Source organism: Balaenoptera ricei, chromosome 20, assembly GCF_028023285.1.
Source record: "Balaenoptera ricei isolate mBalRic1 chromosome 20, mBalRic1.hap2, whole genome shotgun sequence".
Classification (NCBI taxonomy): domain Eukaryota; kingdom Metazoa; phylum Chordata; class Mammalia; order Artiodactyla; family Balaenopteridae; genus Balaenoptera; species Balaenoptera ricei.
In genome coordinates this window covers 41,600,098-41,619,516 of record NC_082658.1, presented here as the reverse complement: position 1 = coordinate 41,619,516, position 19,419 = coordinate 41,600,098, and the positions used below count along the sequence as shown (strand labels likewise).

Here is a 19,419-nt window from a genome sequence, read left to right as displayed (position 1 = left end):
GAGGGAGGGGTGGGGCTAGGGGTGGAGGACCGCCCCATATGGGAGTAAAGGTTGTTCACTGCCCAAGGGGGCCGGCGACGGCTAAAGTCCAGCCTTCATTCTACTTGCCAAGACACACCTGGTATGAGGCCGTGTCCACCAGGAGGAAGGAGGCCTTTGATTGTTCACAGAAAGCGCCTTCCACCAGCCTTGCCCTGTACCCACAGGGCTGGGCCCTCCGGAGGGGTCGCCTTTTCCTAATTCTTACAGAGGCACCTCATGGGCTAGCCAGGCCCTGAGGGAGGGGCTCTTCAACTGTGTCTAGGAGACATTATTTCCTTAAAAATGAAAAAAGAAAGGAAAAAGAGGAAGGGAAATAGAAATTGAGACAGAGGAGAAAAAGGAAGAGAAAGAGAAAGAGGGAGAGAAGGGAAGGAAAAAAGAAAGAAGAGGAAGAAGGTGGGGATCAAACCATGGAGGCTTTTCTAATCAAAGAACTTGTCACTGTCACTCTGCTAGTTGAGATGCCGGGACTGATCTGGGCCCGCCAGCATTCAGGGTTGGGGGCGAGGAGTGAATCAGGATTAACAGGTCACACACACACACCCACACACACACACACCCATCCCCTGCCCACCCTGTCTCCCTTCTCAGCCCATCCCAGGTGGCCAGGGACCTGTCATGTCTCATTTCCTTCTCCCAGAACTAGTGATGAGAGCTGGGGAGAGGTAGGGGGAGTCCCCCGGAGCTGACCTTTTCTCCTTCAATTTCCCTCCCAAGCTCCTCAGCCGTCGGCCACGGGCGCGCTGACACCCTCATATCCATGACCCCCCAACACACACAAAGCCGTGTCAGCCCCCAACAGGGGCTGTCTGGGAGAAGGCAGGGCAGGGCAGAGCTGGCCTCCTTTATCTGGGGCTTTCAACCTCCGAGCTTCCCCAGATGGGTGCTCTGGGGCCACCCACAGCCCCCCCAGAGCTTCAGATCTTTGATCCCCTCCTCGACAGCCCCCGACACCCCAATACCCTCCCCCCACCAGTCCTCCCAAACATTCTCCAAGTCCCTGAAACACCTTTCCGGCTTGCCCCCGCTGTGGAAGGGAAAGTGGAGGAGAGCCGACCTTTACGGAGTACCCACTGGGTGCCAGGGACACTGAGTCCCGGCTGTATCATTTGATGCTCACAAGAGCCCTTTGAGTTTTAACTCAGAATCTCCAATTTATAGATGGGAAAGCCTCACAGCTTCCCCAGGAAGCAGGACAAGCAACCCTGGTCTCTCGACTTAAATCCTGCTCTTTCCACTACAGCATCAAGACACTTTGCTTGAAATCTCTCTCTACCCAGTCTTCTCAGTTTGAACATTGAGGGCCTAACCTGTGCCAGGCACTGTGCTAAGCAAGTTACCTCATTCAACCTCACACTCACCCATAAGGAGGAGCTATTAGTATCCCCATTCCACAGATGAGGAAATCGAGGCTCAGACAGGTTGAGCGACTTGCCCAAGGTTACACAGCATGGGAATGGCAGAGCCAGGACTCACACTGGGTCTCCTGCCACCTAATGAATACGCTTTGCCAAATATGATGATAACATGAATTCTGCCACTACTGCCTGCAGCCCGGGGCCAGCAGCCGGGACTCCCAATACAGGTCCCTCCACTCCCCAGGGCCAGCAGAGAGATTAAAGAGTCGAGGGTGGGGTGCTCGGACCTCGGCAGACAAAGAGGAAGGAGGTATCAGGGTTGAGCACTACGCGTCCTCTATCTTCCCTGGAGCGCAGGCCCCATTGTCCCCACAAGTGCCCTCAGATTGTCAGAGCCAGAGCCTCATCTGGCCCTCAGAATATATGGCCGCAGAATAATATGACAGTTGGGGGAGGAGGGGTGGGAGGCTCGGGTGGAGGGGCAAATGAAGAAGGATCCACACAGCCCCCAGAAGAAAACTTAATAGTCTGGGGGCTCCCTTGGGTCCTTCTCATTAAAAAAAAAAAATCTCTATTTAAATGCAAATTTGTGCTGGAGCTGGGATGGGTTGGCGGGAGGCAGAGAAGCATCCAGACGCTGATACAGACCAGCCATTGGACCTGCTCCCCAAGCTCGCCTTGCAATCTGGGGCCCTGTGCCCAGAAGTTAGCTCCATCCCCAAAGGTCACACCCTCCCCGCCTCCCAGGGAAGCCTGGTTCAGCTTAACCCCTCACCACCTCGCTGTCTCTCTCTGTGTCTGTCTGTCTGTCTCACACACACACACACACACACACACACACACACGGAGACACAGAGACACACACACACACACACACTCCCTCTAAGCTCTAAATAGAAATGTGTCGCGCACATGGAATTACACCCAATATCTTGTAATAACCTAAAATGGAATATAATCTACAAAAAAACTGAATCACTATGCTGTACTCCTGAAACTAACACAATATTGTATATCAACTTCAATAAAAAAAAAAAAAAAAGAAAGACATGTGTCATGGGGGTGAGGGTGGTAAGCTGTAAGCCTAGATTACAGTTTTCCTCCTAAATCCAGCAAGGGTGTAGGGGTCTTACACCCTTCCACCCCTCCTCCACACACCTTCCTCCAAGGAAAGAACTTCAGTGTGAAACGAAGGAGAACCTAACACAATACTCTTGTACCTAGTTTTGGCCCACTCGTCTATTTCTCCTACCGCTCCCCAAACTAGAAAGCCTTGAATCTCTCCCTCTCTCTCTCTCTCTGTCACACACACACACACACACACACACACACACACACACACACCAGGTTTCCAACTAGACAATATAAGACAAACCCAGCCCTCAAATCCAATTCTTCTGGGAAATGCAGACATGGGGTGGGGGATGGGGAGTTGGCAGCTGGGACCCACACCTGCCCAGCACCCACATCCTGTCCTCGTCCACCTCCCACGGAGGGGGAGATCCCTCTGCTCCCCCAGCTTCAACAAACCCCTCATCCTGAGCTCCACCCCCCCACCCCCGCCTCTCCAAGCCCATTACCTCCAGGGATAATTATGTGGGTGATGCGCTGGCCATGGAGAGCTCTTCAGCGGCATTAACTCAGGATGAGGGAGGGAGAGGAGGGTTGCCCCTGGCTACCACCCTGCTCTCCCCTCTTCCTCCCCACTAACCACTGAGGGTATTAATTTAGGGGGAGATAAGGAGATGCTATGTAAATCCATCTAGAACACATATACCTGACTGCAAACTTTTTTACTTCCATTTCTGGCTTTGTCAGGGGAAACTGAGTCAAGAGCCTCGCCCTAGGGAGGCACAGGTGTCCCTGGGGTAGAGAATCTCCCATATTCTCTACCAGCGTCGCCTCCTCCACAGCCTCTCTCTTCCTCCTTCCTGCTCCTCCCCGTCTGCCGCCCCATCCCCTCAGCCTTTGCTGGTCCCGCACCATTGCTGCTCCGAGTTGGCTGGGATGAACCGTCCTTGCCATGACACTGCATGGAGATGCGCAGGGAAGAAAGGTTCAGGATTGGGGTGAGGGCACCCAGGAGACCCCTTAAAGCTTCCCAGCCAGACCCAAATTTCAGGCTTAACTGGTCAAGCCCTTGACAGTCAGCTAGTGAGGGGACAGCCATGGTCAGTCCACCCATTGCCTACTTTCCCGCGCTTGTGGCCCACACTGGGCTCTCCTCTGGACACCACGGGGCTCTTGATGTGGGGAGGAAAGGCCTCTGGGACCAAGAGTGGTCAGAGGAAGTGTGGGTACCTTGAGTGCACGAGACAGAGCAGGGGCTGGAGGTCAGGGATGGGGAGAGACCCCTCCTGCCTCCTTCTGAGAAAAAACCCCTGAGTGAGAGATAAGCAAACAACCACGAGGAGAGGAGGACTTACAGAGAGCTGGGGCCGGTAGATCTTCTACTGAGAGAGAGCAGGGCCCAGAGAGGGGAAGGAGTTGCCTTAAGTTACACAGCGTCACAGCTGGGAGGAGAAGGCTGGAACCTGGTCTCTTGACTCTGAAACCACAGGCTGACTTCAGTTTGATGGAAAGAGTTTTATATACACAGTTTGCACACCCACGAGTGCCAGCAGTGCCCACCGCGTGCAAAAGCCTGCATGCATTCGTTCACACAGTTGAGTTGGCGTCTGCACGTGGCGGTTTGTCTGCCCACACATTCGTGATGTTTGTGGGTGTGAGCGTTTCTGCGCATGTGGGGCTGGCTCACATGCGCATGTGCATGCAGGAGGGCGAGGCACATGCCCGCACCTGCGGGTTGAGGAGCAGCGGCTTCCGCGGTCCCACCTGCAGCGGTCCCTGTGCGCAGAGCTTCTCCCAGGGCTGTCCCCGGGAGCCGGCTGGGCCTGGGCAGACTGCCCCCGCCTCAAGCCTGCCCCGACCTCTGCGGTTCAGCTGCTTCCTTCCGGAGGACACTCCTGGAGGCCGGGCTGCTCTTCCGAGCTCATGATATGATGGTAGAAACAATTAAGTGAAAAAGATGGCTAATACCCAAAGGAAAACATTTCTAGATATGATATTACAGCCTCTACCTCAAAAATAGGACTTTACCATGAGGAAAGACAGTTTATTAGAGGACACATTTTTTAATTTAATTATATAATCTCTGGGGTTTTTCTTTAAAGTGGTATGGAGTGGGGGAGGGGCTGAGAGGTTGAAATCAATTCTTTGCATTTCCTGTGTGCACACCGACCACGCGGACACAGCGCACGGGTGTAAATGAGGAGGTGACGGTGGAAGTTCTGGGAACGGGGCATTCCCAATCTATCCTAGAGCCCCCAGTAAAACACTGAGACGGCTTCAGGAAACGCTGGGAAGTGAGGCCATAGGCCAAGTCCACCGCCACGCTGGGGGACAGCGAGAGCCCAGGCCTAACACAGGCGATCCATCTCACCCGCCAGATCAGGCCACGGCACACTCCTCCTGCCCTCTGCCTGACACGCACATACACAGACTCACACACACACTCACACACACACAGAAACTCTCACACCACGGAGGGGCCAGGCAGACACCCAAATCAGACCCCAACCCCTTAAACTGTCCCAGGAGAAGGAAAATAAAGCTCCTCCGCTTGACTGTCAACAGACTCATTGGCTTTGGGCAAGTGGCTGACCCCTCCCAGGCCTCAGTGTCCCCATCTTTGGGGAGGCAGTTTAGATGGTTTCTAAGAGTCTTCCCAGCTTTAACTCCCCTGCCTTAAATCACCATCCTTGGTACATGCCCCCTTCCTCCTGGGCTTTCCCAAGGGGTAAGTAGCAGGCTCTGGTGTCAGGCAGTCAGCAGCTCCAATCCCCACCCACCACTTGTTCAATTTGTGACCCAGGGCAAGTGACCGTGTGTCTCCATGACACCATTCGCCCGATTGTAAAGTGGGGAGAGCAACTATGCCGTAAGATGTCAGCCAAACCTTCTGCCTACGGTAAGTGTGGGACTCAGGGTCTCCATCATGCTCATTAGTCCCCAGGGGAAACCATGAAAGGCCCATGAATGCTCCCTAGGGATGAATCCAGCAAATGCTGGCAGGAAGCAGACAGATGAACAGGGTCCCCCTCTTTGGGGACCTCATTCCCTCTTCATCCTACTGCCCAGCTGTGGCCTCTTCCACCCTCAACCCCATGACTGCTGACCTTTCCCCCCTGGCCAACCCTAACCACCCCCTCCATCGTCCATCCCCCTCCCCAGGTCCAGGGTCCTCAAGGCACAGAAACCCAGGTGCCTGTGTCTTCAGGCCAAAGTGCCGGGTGCTGCCCAGATGGGGTGGCCCCAGGCAGCAGGGCAGCTAGGGCAGCAGCAAATCTCCCCACTTAGGTACTAATGTAGGAAGTCCCATCGACACACAGTGAAACGGGGCGTAATTTTTGCAGAAAACAATGCAGGTGATGTATGCCCGAGACTGGCACACAATAAAACTGTAGTGGAACGCAGGAAAAATGCGCCTAGTCAATACAATAAAATCAGCACAAATACACCCGTGTAAAGCAAATAAATCTCCCAATCCAAACATTTTACAGCACGCGCACCACAAAGAGGAAGGTGGAGAAGTGTGTATGTCTGCGCGGTTCAAGTTTTTCCCAGAAATCTCTGGGGGAAATAAAACGACCACCCCCTCCATAATAAATAAATAAATAAATACACAGGACTTGGGGGCTGGTTTGCGTTTCTGGCCTCAGATGACACGTCAACCGGCGAGGCGACTGGGAGATGGAGGCCCCCAAATTACCATTCATCTGGCCTTGTTGTGGAAATTTTCAAGGGATTTGCAGTAATTATATGACAAAATGCTTGCAAATCTCACTCATTGCTGAACAGAAACAGGCGGGTCAGGGATTGAACACTTTCAGCTGGGTAATTTGTAAATGTCAATCAGGCAAGGGGGCACAGAGAGAGAGAGAGAGAGAAAGAGAGAGAGAGAAAGGGGCCAGGAAAATACTGTAGCAACCCCAGTGTAAGAGGTTTCTTCACCCTCCTGGAACCCGGGAACGGAAAGGCCCAGGCGAGAGGCAAGGCAGAAGGACTGGGGGAGGGGAATGGGGGAGGGGAGGAGGAGGAGTAAGAAGACGACGGGGAAAGGAAGGAGGAAATCGACAGAGCCCAGAAACAGACACAAAAAAGAGGCTGGGATGAGAGGGGAGGGGGAGTTGTGGATGGAGAGTGAAGAGAGTGAATCAGGAAAAACAGTTTAAATAAAACCAGGGGAGATTAAATTAACTGATACATACATTCCAAGAGGTAGGTCGCGGGAGCAGCCATAAATACCAGCTCCCTATCTCCCCTGCTCGAGACAGCGGGGAGAGCAACATAAAATTAAAAGATATAACAATAAAAATTACAAATGCATCTTGAGGGCCCTGTACCCGATGTCTGTAATGGAGGCCCCCAGCAGGGTGAGCCTGGGGCACAGCCTTCACTCAAGCCAGGGGAACTTCAAGGTGGGAGCCAGAGGAACATTTTCTTTTCTGTGTGGCTGGTCATTCTGTGTCTCCTATTTCATCTGGCGCTTGAGGAGTGCCCACTGCATGCACGTTAAGGGCCTGAAGGGTGGTGGTGACTGCCATGACAACGGATTTGGCACTTTATAAGGTTTTTCCTGGTCATTGCCACCCCTTGAGGGAACTGGGTTTTTATTCCACCTATTTTACAGGTGAGGAAACTGAGGCTTGGAGAGGCTGTGATTTGGCTCAAGATGACTTGCTAGTTAACAAGCAGAGCATGGATTTGAACCCAGGCTCCCTGACTCCACACCCTTCCCACCACTGCCTTCAGGGAGCTTATTCCTGCCAGTTTTATTTGAGAAATTGAACACACTTTCTGAGCAGACACCTGTCACACCACCACCATGCCACGTGAGTGGTAAACCTGACGGGTTGTAAACTGAACAAGATAGCATCCTCTGAAGCAGAAGTGTCCAACTCTCCAGATTCCAAGGATCTTTTTTAGCATCCCAAAGTTACTTGACACTCCACCAACACAGGCACTCGCAAGCACACTAGTGGTTCTACTTCTAAACATCTGTAAATTGAGAAAAGTGCCCAATGACCCAAAGCTACAATAAATCCAAGCACACTTTTAAAGGAATTTAAATTTTCATCATCATATTCTTGGAAAAAAATTAAAACACAGACAAGACAGAGTCGCTATTGGTGGCAATGGGAGGCACACTTGGGGGTCAGAAGACCCCCTTGCAAGAACTACAGGGTTCCTTTCCAACCAGGGTCCACAGCCTCAAGGGTCCAGGAGCCTCTGAATGGGACGGGGCCTTTAAGCAACAGGGTCCGGAGGTTATGGGTTGGCAAGGTCAGCCCAGGAAGACTCCCTGTGGGGGCAGATCCTAAGAAGGGCTGGGAAGGAAAGCAGTGTGGCAGCACCAAGGTGACATGGGGCAAGAGGTGGGAGGGAGGAGAGCAGGATGACCACAGCACTCTGGCCCTGCAGCCACCAAAGGCTGCAATTTTCACTTTTGTTATGATCTCCAAATGGGGTTATGTTGACAGCCACAGGGCCACTCCAGCAGTGTTGAAACGTGTTTCTCTTACAGCTTTAAACTGGAGTCTCATCTGCCTGCACCGCCGGGAATGCACCATTCACTCCTCAGAGGAGCAGCAAAGGCTCTCAGACTCCTACCGTGTGCCAAGCACCGCTCTAGAGGCTGCAGCTACAGCAGGGAACAAAACTGGGGACAAAAAGCCTGCTGTGTGGAGCTTATCTTACATTCACAGTTTTCTCAGTCTTGAAATGATTTTGTGAGAGGCACAATTATACGCATTGTCTTTTGTGAGTTAAAAGTGTTAACTTGTGGAATGTAAATCAGATGACACTTCTGCGATCCTTTCTGGCATTTCTTCCTTTTTAAATGTATTGGAACCTCAGAAATAGAAGAGGCCAACAGGGAGAGTCTGAGCAGGGCAGGGGACTAACACTCAAAGGCATCCATCTAACAAAGAGTAGCTGCTACCCTCCTGGACATCAGAGGTGGCCAGGGTGACACAGACACTTGGGGGAAGGCACTGGTACCCACCATCCTCTCCACCCACAGCTGACCCACCTCTTCTTCTGCCTTCCCATCCCTTCCCTCAACCAAGATCATGGTTCTGGAATTGAGAGCCCCTACTCTGATTGGTTGATCCTCCAGACTATTTGCTCTTCCTACCCACCACCTCCCAACAGAAAGGATTCCTGGAGACAGAAGGCATCAGGAAAATTTGCAAATAATCCACTCAGCTTTGACTGCATGGATGAGGTCACTGCAAACTACAAAAGCCTTGAGTCTCTCCACCCCAGCACAGCCACATATTGTGCAAACCTGAGCAAATGTTTTAATCTCATTGCGCCTCTGTTGCCTCATCTGTAAAATGGAGATAAATACTAACAGCTGCTCTAGCAGGGCTGTTGTGAAGGTTAAAGGACATAATGCATGTGCTCTGTAAATGTTAACTATTATGATTATTGTCTCCCTCTGAGGTTCTTAACAGGACATAAAATCTGGGGGCAGGAGGGAAATTGGGGGCAAAGCTAAAGAGTGTCCAAAGCTGTTGCTAGGAATCAGCAGAGAGCAGTAGAAAGAGGCCCCGATTGGGAGTAAGGAGATGTGGCTCTGCCTGTCCCTAGTTCTGTAACGGCCTCTCTCTGAGTCTCAGTTTCCCCATCTGTTCAATGAAGAAGTTGGACATCTGGGCTGGAAGTGTCTCTGGTTCTAGGAATTAGTGTTGGAAAGAATGAGAGAAGGCCCGGGATAAGCCCACATCGGACAGCACATGACCAAAGGTGGGACGACTCTGGATGGGGCTTTGTCTCTCTGGCAGATTCTCTTGGAAATCTCAGGTCTCAGAGGAGTAAACTAAGCCAAGATGACCCCACAGACCCATCACCACGACCACCAGTCAGCAAACTGCTGACTGCCTGAGGGGAGCAGGGGATGGGGAGGGTGGCACCCTACCTGCTCACCTGCCATCTTGGAATCTGGTACCTGCTCCTGTCGTTAGCTCCACCCTCAGCTGGATTTAATGAATCTGAGAAAAATTATGAAGTCCCATAAAGCCACAAGTATCATAAAAAGTATAATAAAATTGAGAAAAGCTATTAAGTTATAAATACAACCAATGCATGCAACATCACTCAGTCGGGGAGGAAGTAGCTATAAAATAAAGTCATTCCACAAGTGACTAAATCTCTTAATTCACAAGGCACACGCTTCCCTTTATGGCGCCCAACTCGATTGTCCCCGCCAGGAGTTTGTGTAACAGGAACTTTCCTTGGCAGAGAACGGTGGGTGGGAAAACAAAGAAGAAGAGACCGGATAACAGAATAACAGAGAGTGGGAGGGAAGGAGAGAACCGAGGCTGCCGGGAAGACCTAGGTGAAGTCCTGGGAAGTAGGAAGCCCTGCGGAGTCCGCACTGTGCGGTGGGGCCGTCTCTAGAGCCCAAATCCCCCACTAGAGAGCAATACTTCGCCAAGTAGCCAAGGTGAAAGAACAGGAAAGGAAAAGAAAAGAAGAAACAGCACGAGAGGGAAGTTTGTAGCTGGTGTTTTGATTTGTGGGCTCCGAGGACCTCTTGATTCCGGCTGGGGGCCCCAATCCCACCCATCCTCCTGGTTCGGCGGTCCTCAGGACCAGCGCGGCACCCCGGGTCGCCCGGGACCAGCGCCCCTCCCCGCCTCCCCCGGCGCCCAGTCCCCCGGGCGATCTCCCCAGGGCGTCCCCCCGCCGAGAGCCGCCCCCGCTCCATGAATATTCATAGCTGTAATTAGCGCGCCCGGCGCCCATTATGGTTACTGTGCGTCCAATAAAAACAAACACGCTAATAAGCAGCTTTAATGTGGGGTGGGCAGCGCGGGTGGGGAGGACCCGAGCGCACCCTTCGTGGCCCGGAGTAGGAGCGGGGAGCAGGAAGAGGGCGCTGGGGGCGGGGGCAGCGACCCCCCTGAGAGGGGGGCTACAGGGGAAGGAGAGGGGGAGCAAAGGAGACCGAAGGGCGAGGGGCGAGAGACGAGGCACCCGGGCAGTGGAGCGCGCCGGTGGAGGCCGAGAGGGTGCCTAGGGGGCGCCGCAAGGAACGTCGTCCCGGGCGGGCGGGACGCTGGCTGCTTTCACACAGCGGAGAGAATGGGACACTCTCACATTCGACGAGGGAGTCTGGGCATCGAGCAGGGGCTCCTGAAACACCTGGCAGTTGGGGGTACACAGGCCCCGCCGCAGGATGGGATGCGGACGCGGCGGGTGCGCCCTGGGCCTGGCCTCATTGGACCCGTTGATTCCAAAAGACCTTGCATTTTTAATTTTTTTTCTCATTTAGTCTTTTTTTTTTTTTGAGTTTTATTTTATTTATGTTTTATACAGCAGGTTCTTATTAGTTATCGCTTTTATACATATTAGTGTATACATGTCAATCCCAATCTCCCAATTCATCCCACCACCACCACCCACCCCAACACCCCCCTTCCCCCCCTCCCCCGGCCCCGGGCTTGGCCCGGGACTGGGCGGTATTGGAGGCGGGCTGCGGAAGCAGTGGGGAAGAGGGGGCAGTGGGTTCCAGGAAGGGAAGGCAGCCCTGGTGAGGAGCCAGTGACAGGGCAAGATGTAGAAACGAGAGGGATCTAAAGTCGACCGAGTCACCTACTGGGTGCCCTTAATCAGTAGAAAAGGGGCGGGGTAGAGGGTAGGGAGCCCTATTCACCGGGCGGATCCGCACCATCCAGTGATGCTCTGGGGATCCCAGAGGGCCAGCAATACACCCACTTTACCAGCCGAGAAAGTGAGAGGTTAAGGAAGGGTCCACGGTCACGCTCCCGCAAGTAGCTTAGATGGGAAGGACGGTGAAAAGCACGAATACTCTGACCTCTTGTTTGCCCTCGAGTGAACCATAACCTGGACGTGGCACACACAGTATGTGCTGCGTTAATGTTTGTTCAAGGAATGAAAGAAGGTAGAGACTGGACACACGGGGCTTGATGTGGGAAGACGGAGAAGGAAGGAACAATCTAGAAGAGAGATGGGGGATGAAGCCCAGACCAGTGGTCCTCAAGTTTAGCACGATCAGATTCAAATAAGGATTTCTTATGTTCATACACACAGAATTTTTTGAACAGAATTTTCATAGCATTATTATGATAGCCAAAAAGTGGCAACAACACAAATGTCCATCAAGTGGTGAATGGATAAACAAAATGTGGCATATCCATACAATGGAATACTATTCAGCAATAAAAGGACTGAACTGCTTTTACACTGCTACAACATGGATGAATCTTGAAAACATTATACTAAGTGAAAGAAGCCAATCACAAAGGATCACATGTTATATGAGTCCATTATATGAAATGTCCAGAATAGGCAAATCTACTAGAGGCAGAAAGTAGATTAGTAGTTGCCCAGGGTTGGGGGGATAACGGAATTTGGAAGTGACAGCTAAGGGGTGCAGGGTTTCTTTCTGGGGTAATGAAAATGTTCTAAATTTGATTGTGGTGATGGTTGCACAACACTGTGAATATATTGAAAGCCATTGTACTGTACACTTTAAATGGGTAAACTGTATGGTATGTGAATTATATCTCGAAAAAGCTGTTAACAAAACAAAACATTATGCTAAGTAAAAGAAGATAGACTCAAAAGATCATCCAGAATAAGCAAATCTGTACAGCCAGAAAGTAGATTAGTAGTTGCCTAGGGCTTGCGGGGGGTGGGGGAGGGAATTAACTGTAAACAGACATCAGGGATCTTATTGGGGTGGTAGAAATGTTCTATAACTGGGTTGTGGTGATGGTTGCACGACTCCATAAATTTACTAAAAAAATCATTGAATAGCATGCTTTAAAAGGGTGGATTTTATGGTATGTGAATTATACCTCAATAAAGTTGTTTTTTAAAAACACAGATTGCTGAAGCCTACCCGCAGAGTTTCTGATTCAGTAGTTCTGGGATGGTTGGAGAATCTGAATCTGTACCAAGTTCCGTGGCGACGCTGAGGCTGCTGGTCCCGGGGACCACAGTGGGAGGACCACTGGCCTAGAGGTGAAAGGCCAAAGCCAAGAAGGGGAGGGGCCTGTTAAAAAAACCCAACAACAACAACACCTTGGGGACCACCTCTTCACGGCCACCCATCCACCCAGCACAACCCCAGCGGATAACCGGGAGGGGCTGTCATGGGCGGCAGGGAGCCTGCTGTTCTCCGCGCCTGACAGCCGTTCCTCCGCAGCGGACAGCGGCAGAGTTAATTTCAAGGCAGCCTCTCCACCATCAGCCGAAATTGGCAGCGTAAATAGGAACCGCTGTTTATTTGCCACTTACCTCTGTCTTGTTCCGCTTAAATACTGAGGGGAAACCGGAGCCATTAGGGTCAGAAGAAAATTACAAACACGCAGCGTCGCTGTGGGTGGGTGAAAATGATATTAGAGATTGGGGCGGGGGGGGAGAAAAAAATAAATAGAGGAAGGAAGGAGGGAGGGTGGGGAGAGGAGGGGAAACTGCCTTGCACCAACAGAGCATGAAATAAAATAAAATTAAATAAAGATCTGTTTGGTGGGTGGGGAATCTTCGTCCCAGGAAATATGGGTGGAGTTTGGGGGAGGGGAGAGTTCTGGAGTTGTTTGTAAAGCCAGACCAAGGAGACTAAATTCTGATTTCTGTTTTCTGGCCTGATCAGCCCAGTTCAGCGTAATTCTTCTTCTCTGGGTCACCAGGAAACGGGCCCAGGGAGGGGACAAAAGCCAGAAGCAACCATCGCCTCCACCTTGGGGTAACCTCCCTCACCTCTGTGGATTCTACGCTTCTCTCCTCCGGGGCTTCACACCCTGAGGCGTCCCCCTTCTCCCCCAGCGGCCCCCACCCCCTGGCGGCATTAATTGGAGGCCAGAGCAGTACCACATTTATTACCTCCTCTCCTGCTCCACACTAAATCTTGTGGCAATGCTTCTGAAAGTCAATAAAACGAGAAGGAAGATGCGATAAAATTAAGGTGGAAAGTGTGATGGGGAGAGGAAATGGAAATCTTCTTTTTAATTTAGCTTTAATTTTAATTTTTTGTCACCTCTCCAAACAGCCTGCGTGCTGCCGAAGTGGGCTGGGGGCTGAGGGTTGGGGGAGGGGCTGGCCTGGCTTTTTAAGGCGGGAGGAAGCTGCGCTCTAGGCTGGGTCTTGGCGGGGACGGGCTACGTGTTGTAGGAGCCACAGCTGGAAGCAGGCAGGAGGTGGGGTTGGGGGAAGCTCGCCAAAATCTTACCCAGGAGGCGCTCCCTTCTCTTGCCCCCAGAGCACCCTGTCCAGACCTAAGGGCTTCCTGCAGCTGATTTTGTGCTGCCTGAGAGCAGGTCCTGGGTCTCAGTGATTTCAGTCATCCCTTTACCCGGTACCTGACACATAACAGGAGTCGTAGTGATGGTGATGACAATGACGATGATGATGATAGCTAAGAGTTACTGAGCACTATGTTCCAGCATTGTTCTAAGCACAATTTACATTTACAATTTCACCTTATTCCTCCCATCAACGCTATGAGATAGGGACCATTATAATGGCCCCATTTTACAGATAAGGAGATTGAGGACAGAGATGTGAAGCCCCTTGTCCATGGTCACAAAGCGTGTTGGTAGCAGGAGTGTTATTCAGGAAACAGATGTGGATAATTCTTATTTATCAAGTGGATGAATAAATGAGTGAATGAAAATTTCGGAAGAATACTGACAAAGCCACAAGTATGGAAGTGCCAGTGGTCCTGTAGCCCCCCAAACACACACTCAGCCCATGAACACTGGGTGTGCCGAGCAAGGCAGAGGCAGAGGCAGCTGGCCTCAGAGCTCTATGGAGCTGAGGCTTCTTGGGGTTCATGGGAAAGCCCTTGAGCTCAGGTCAACACTCGCTATCGTGTGATTTCTTTCCCATTTTTAGGAAGGGTGAAATCACACTCAATCCCTCATCTCTATCAAACCAGAAGATGTTCTCTTCACAGAAGTCCAACCATGAGACAGAGGGTCTATGGCTCCAGCTGCAAGCTCTTCCCAAGAACAGGGCCCCCAAGGCAGCAGTATCATTGACCCTCCTGTACCCTGGCACCAGCCAGGTGTCCAGAAGGTCCACAGCAGGACCCAGTGTAGCCTATCAGAGGAAGTCGGAGTGCAGAACTGAAGACTCTTAGGATGCTAGAGACTGCCAGGTGCAGCTCGGCAATTTACACGTGAGGAAAGTCAGTCCCGAGGAGAGGACGGACTTCCCTCAGGTCACACAGGTGGTCCCCTCTCTATACCCAGAGGTTTGCTCTGTCTCTTTCCATTTGATGGGAGCCCCGGAGTCAATATTCTTCCACATCCCAAGTGGGCTTGTGTCTCAGGCCTTGGTGATAGCCCTCCAGGAGGCGGGTGGGAGGCAGGGGCCGTTTCCTCTACATACAGATGGGGAAGCTGAGGCTCTGAGGGGCAAATGTCTCCAGGACCACATAATAACACTGGCATCAATACCCGATGGAGGATTCTGGCTGTTGTCTATCCTCAACTGAGTATGAAAGAAAAATATGTTTTCAGAAGATACTTTCCTCCATCAAGCTCAGGTTCTGAAGCAGCCCTGCCCCACCTTGCCCCACTTCCCCATCCATTGGGCCCACTGAGTGACCCTGCCCCACCCCTGTACCACCCTCCTGTAGCTCTGAAGAACCCCAGCCTCTCCAACTGGAGGAGGCTGGAAAGGATGGGCTTCTTGTCTAATGGGCTCCCCCTTGCCCAAAATATTTTTCCCTCATGAAAAAAAGCATACTCTCAAAGACTATTTGACAGCATGGAAATTTCACGAGAAGTATTTGTAAGTTAAAAAAAAAATCAAGTTATCAAATATTGTGCAGAGTATAATCCTATTTATGTCTTGTTTTACATGTAGCTTATGGCTATATTTGTGCGCACATAGAAGACTGGGAGGATGTACACCGAAATATTTATAGTGCTTTTGCTTCCTTCCTTAATATTTCTGTATTTCCCAAATTTTCTGCTGAGAACATGTGTTAAGTGAATTTTGAAATTTGCCTTATTAGCTTCAATTTTTTAAAATATTGATACCTCCTAAGCTTGCTGGCTCTGTGGTCTCATAAGCAGCAACCAAGAACAAATCACGTGTGTGTGTGTGTGTGTGTGTGTGTGTGTGTGTGTGTGTGTGTTCGGGGGTCCCAACTCCCCCACCCTCTCCCAGTGACTGCTGTTCATCATAACCAGGACAATTAACCATCCCTTATTATTCACACGTCATGATTACTAATCACCCTTATTAATATCCATGCTTTGCAAAACCAGGAGGCAGCTTGGCTCGGAGGCTTGGAACTCCACAGGAGTCCAATCCTGACCCCAGGCACGTCCCTTCCTACTCTGTGCCTTCACCTCCCACTGAATTGGGATGATCTGCCCCTTCCTCATCCCTCAGCAGTGACCAATGCCCTCTGCTTCCCTCCTTTGCCAGCTCATAAGAGCCTCACACCCTGGGAGGGCCATCTAAGTTCCCAAACCCATTCACCACCTGAACCACCGACCTCCCTTCCGCTGGAACTGAAATAAGGGTCTCTTCCCGTAGCTGATTCCACTTTCTCATACTACCTACTTTGTTCATAAAATGTATGCTCTACCCCAAACGTGTAGACGTGTTACGGCTAAAGCCTGAACTTTATGGTTCTACCACTTACCCATGCTCAGGCTCTAAATCTCACTACCGGTTTGGGGAAATGCATTAGCAGTTCCGTGTTAATCTGGCTATTGATGACCTTGGCTATTTGGCTAACATTCAATTCCGCGGCCAATGTTTGAGGCAGATGTATTCTCCGGGTCACTTCAGCTCTTGGTTTTTGATGTGGTGGTGGCTATGTAGTGGTGAAGTGATCCAAACCGTGCCACGTGTGCACACACGGCACGTACACTGCACCAGTATACCGGCTCCCAAAGGGGTGGTGTAACCTCTTCTGGGTGGAGGTGAATCTAAATCCACCACAAGAGGTGCTTGGATCCTTCTCTGCATCGATCATGCTCTGAGTCAAGACACCAAGGACTGACAACCAGTGCGACCCCAGCCGGGAGGCAGAGCCCGGGTGCCCCACCTGAACCTAGTCATGGAACGTACTGAGGATGAAGACAGCAGTGCAAGTAATTTGAGCAAAATACTCGCGGCAGCTGCATTTATTACAGTAAGAAATTAGACATCCCTCACATACCCAACAAACAAGGGAGTGACCAAACCAGGTGGCGATCCATCAACATGATGGGACACCATGTGGTCATTAAAATGACAAGACAGTGGGGCTCTGCCACCCTGAAAATGTCTGCATGAGTGGATGTTATGTGAAAGCAGGAAATCCAGAGGGCATGCAGCCCCCGGGGAGTGAGCCCTGCACCAGCGCAGGGGAGAACTCTGTTCAAATCCGACCTCGTCGGTTAATGCTGTTCATGAGCCTCAGTTATTCCATTTGTAAAAGGTGACCAGCGCCCCTGCTCGCGGTGTCGTGGGAGGGTTAAATCAGGTCCCAAACCTCCAGACCTTTCAGGTAACAAAAAACACCCCCGAAGGCAGTAAAAATCCAGAAAGAACTGACCAGAATGTGAACGTTTAGCAATTAAAGTTCTTGGAATTCCCTGGTGGTCCAGTAGTTAGGACTCCGCATTCTCACTGCCTAGGGCCCAGGTTCAAACCCTGGTCCCTGGATGGGGAACTGATCCCACAAGCCACACAGTGTGGCCAAAAAAAAAAAAAATTGGGCTTCCCTGGTGGCGCAGTGGTTGAGAATCTGCCTGCCAATGCAGGGGACACGGGTTCGAGCACTGGTCTGGGAAGATCCCACATGCCGCGGAGCAACTAGGCCCGTGAGCCACAACTACTGAGCCTGCGCGTCTGGAGCCCGTGCTCCGCAACAAGAGAGGCCGCGACAGTGAGAGGCCCGCGCACCGGGATGAAGAGTGGCCCCCGCTTGCCGCAACTAGAGACAGCCCTCGCACAGAAACGAAGACCCAACACAGCCAAAAATAAATAAATAAATAAAATTTTAAAAAATAAATAAAATTAACTTTCTTTAGATCCTTTTTTGGAGTAAGTCCATTTAAGAAAAAACACAGAAAAAAAAGACAGGACATGGTTTGGGAGGAGGGGCTCTGGAGCTTTGCAGATTCCCTGTGGGGGACTGGAGGCCCATGACGGATGGGCTGGGTTCTGGAAGAAAGGAGGGAGAGAGACGTGTGGGCTCCCCACCCACCCCCTGGGCCCCCAAAGAGGACCAAAGCCACACTCAGTGGCTGGGCATGAGATATCCCAAGCTCCGTCTAAAATGAGAAGGAACAAAAAAATCATCTCCACCCCGCGCAGCTCTCAGGAAGCACCAAGGAGCCTAAGGAGGCACCTGGGAAGCAGGGAGGGAAAAGGGCCCAGTGCGTCCTCCGGTAGCCCGCGTTCCGCCTCCTGCCTGCTGTCGGTTAGGGACGGGCTCTGCCAGCCTGCTCCAGAACAAGAAATAAAAAAGCAGCTCTGCCAGCTGGCCGCCGCCTCCTCCTCCTCCTCCTCCTCCTCCCTCTCCTTCTTCCGTCTCTGCTGCCCAAACACCATCTCCTTCCTTGGGTATCCATTTGAAGAACGAAGAGGGTAGTGAGCCTGGTTTAAGGTAAATCACTCGACCTGAGTATTTCTGGTAGAGAACCGGTTTCTCCCTGATGTGTATCTGCCCTGGGGGCCCAAGGAAGAAATGTGGCCCCGGCCACCTCCAGTGCTAGGCTGTCCCTCCTTATTATCCCCAAGGACAGCTTGGGGACCACAGGTTCCTCCCCCCCATCTTCCTCCTGCACCACCTTCTTTCTTCAAGGAGTGGGAATGGGGTTAAAGACACAATGTGAAGCTGAAGGAGAGGAGGACAAAGAAGGGAAACAGGTGTTCTTTGGGAGACATGTTCCTTCACTGTTGTGTTTTAAGCCTCCATTCTGGAGGGAAAGGGGAAAAAAAAGAGGTGGGTCACCTTGACGGAGCAGCTTCCTCAAATGCAGGGATTTGGCAGAACAGTTTAGTAAGTATCCGAATAATTCAGCCTCCTACTCTCTTCCCAAAGCATTCCACTTCTGTTTTAATAATCCGGGAACTGGGGACAACGCCCTTTCAGCTTCATCTCACTAGCCCTCTGCCCTAGGAAAGCAGCCTATCTGCAGTTGGGTGGATGTGTCCCCAGCTTTTCAACCTCTAGGCCTCTGCCCACGCTAATTCCCTCTGCCAGGCACCCCTTCCTTCTCCACCAGCTGGAGTTTCATAGCACTCCCTCCTTCACAAGGCCAGGTAATCTCCCAACCAGAAAAGCTCTTTTTCTTCTCTGCCGTCTCAGAAAGGAAATACACTCTGGGATTTTCTGCTGCTCACACCCGATCCCCCAACTGAATGGCATCTTGCTCATTCCCCATGATGCCTTTCACCTAATCAATCAATCAATGAACTAAGGAAAGTAATTGGGGCAGGGGGATGGGAAGCCACAAAATTGCCCAAATCCCAGTTAAGTGACCGCATCAGCGAAGCTTGGATTCACAGTGTAAGGCACGTCACACAGGTTACCCCCTGAAAGTTGCATCTCCACCCTACGGAGTAGATCCTACTGCCATCCCACCTTGCCCAGCAGGTAAAGGATTGGAATCCGGGCTGGCTGACCCCAAGACCCATGTTCTTCCTACTCTACCACACTGCCTCTTACAGCTCATTTCCTGGGGGAGAGGGAGCTGTCCCCAATCCTAATTCTCTCAGATGGGAGACTCCTGTTCCGGTTCTTTGCTTCTTCGGCCCCATCCAAGCTGAACCCTGACCAACTCCACCGCTCAGCCAGCTGTTGGGCAGGCCGGGTGGGCGGGGGTTCGGGAGCCCCGAGCACTTACAGCACTGATGGAAGTGACCAGGCACCTTCTCATCGGCACAAGGAGCTGGGAGGTGCAAACATCAAAAACCTCTGGGATAGAGCCCCACTGTATTATTGATATGTACCCCTGGGTCATTCTAT

The 19,419-nt window shown here is 51.5% G+C and overlaps 1 protein-coding gene across 1 annotated transcript in view; it reads right to left on the bottom strand.

Moving 5' to 3' along the window:
• Positions 1 to 12,770: 12,770 nt before the first annotated feature.
• The window catches only part of MRM1 (mitochondrial rRNA methyltransferase 1), a 32,040-nt gene continuing 25,391 nt past the window's right edge, over positions 12,771 to 19,419 (bottom strand). Inside the window, exon 6 of the mRNA XM_059909143.1 lies at positions 12,771 to 12,813. Coding sequence (XP_059765126.1) covers positions 12,795 to 12,813 — 19 coding nt within the window. The 3' untranslated portion in view covers positions 12,771 to 12,794. The remainder of the gene's footprint in view (positions 12,814 to 19,419) is intronic.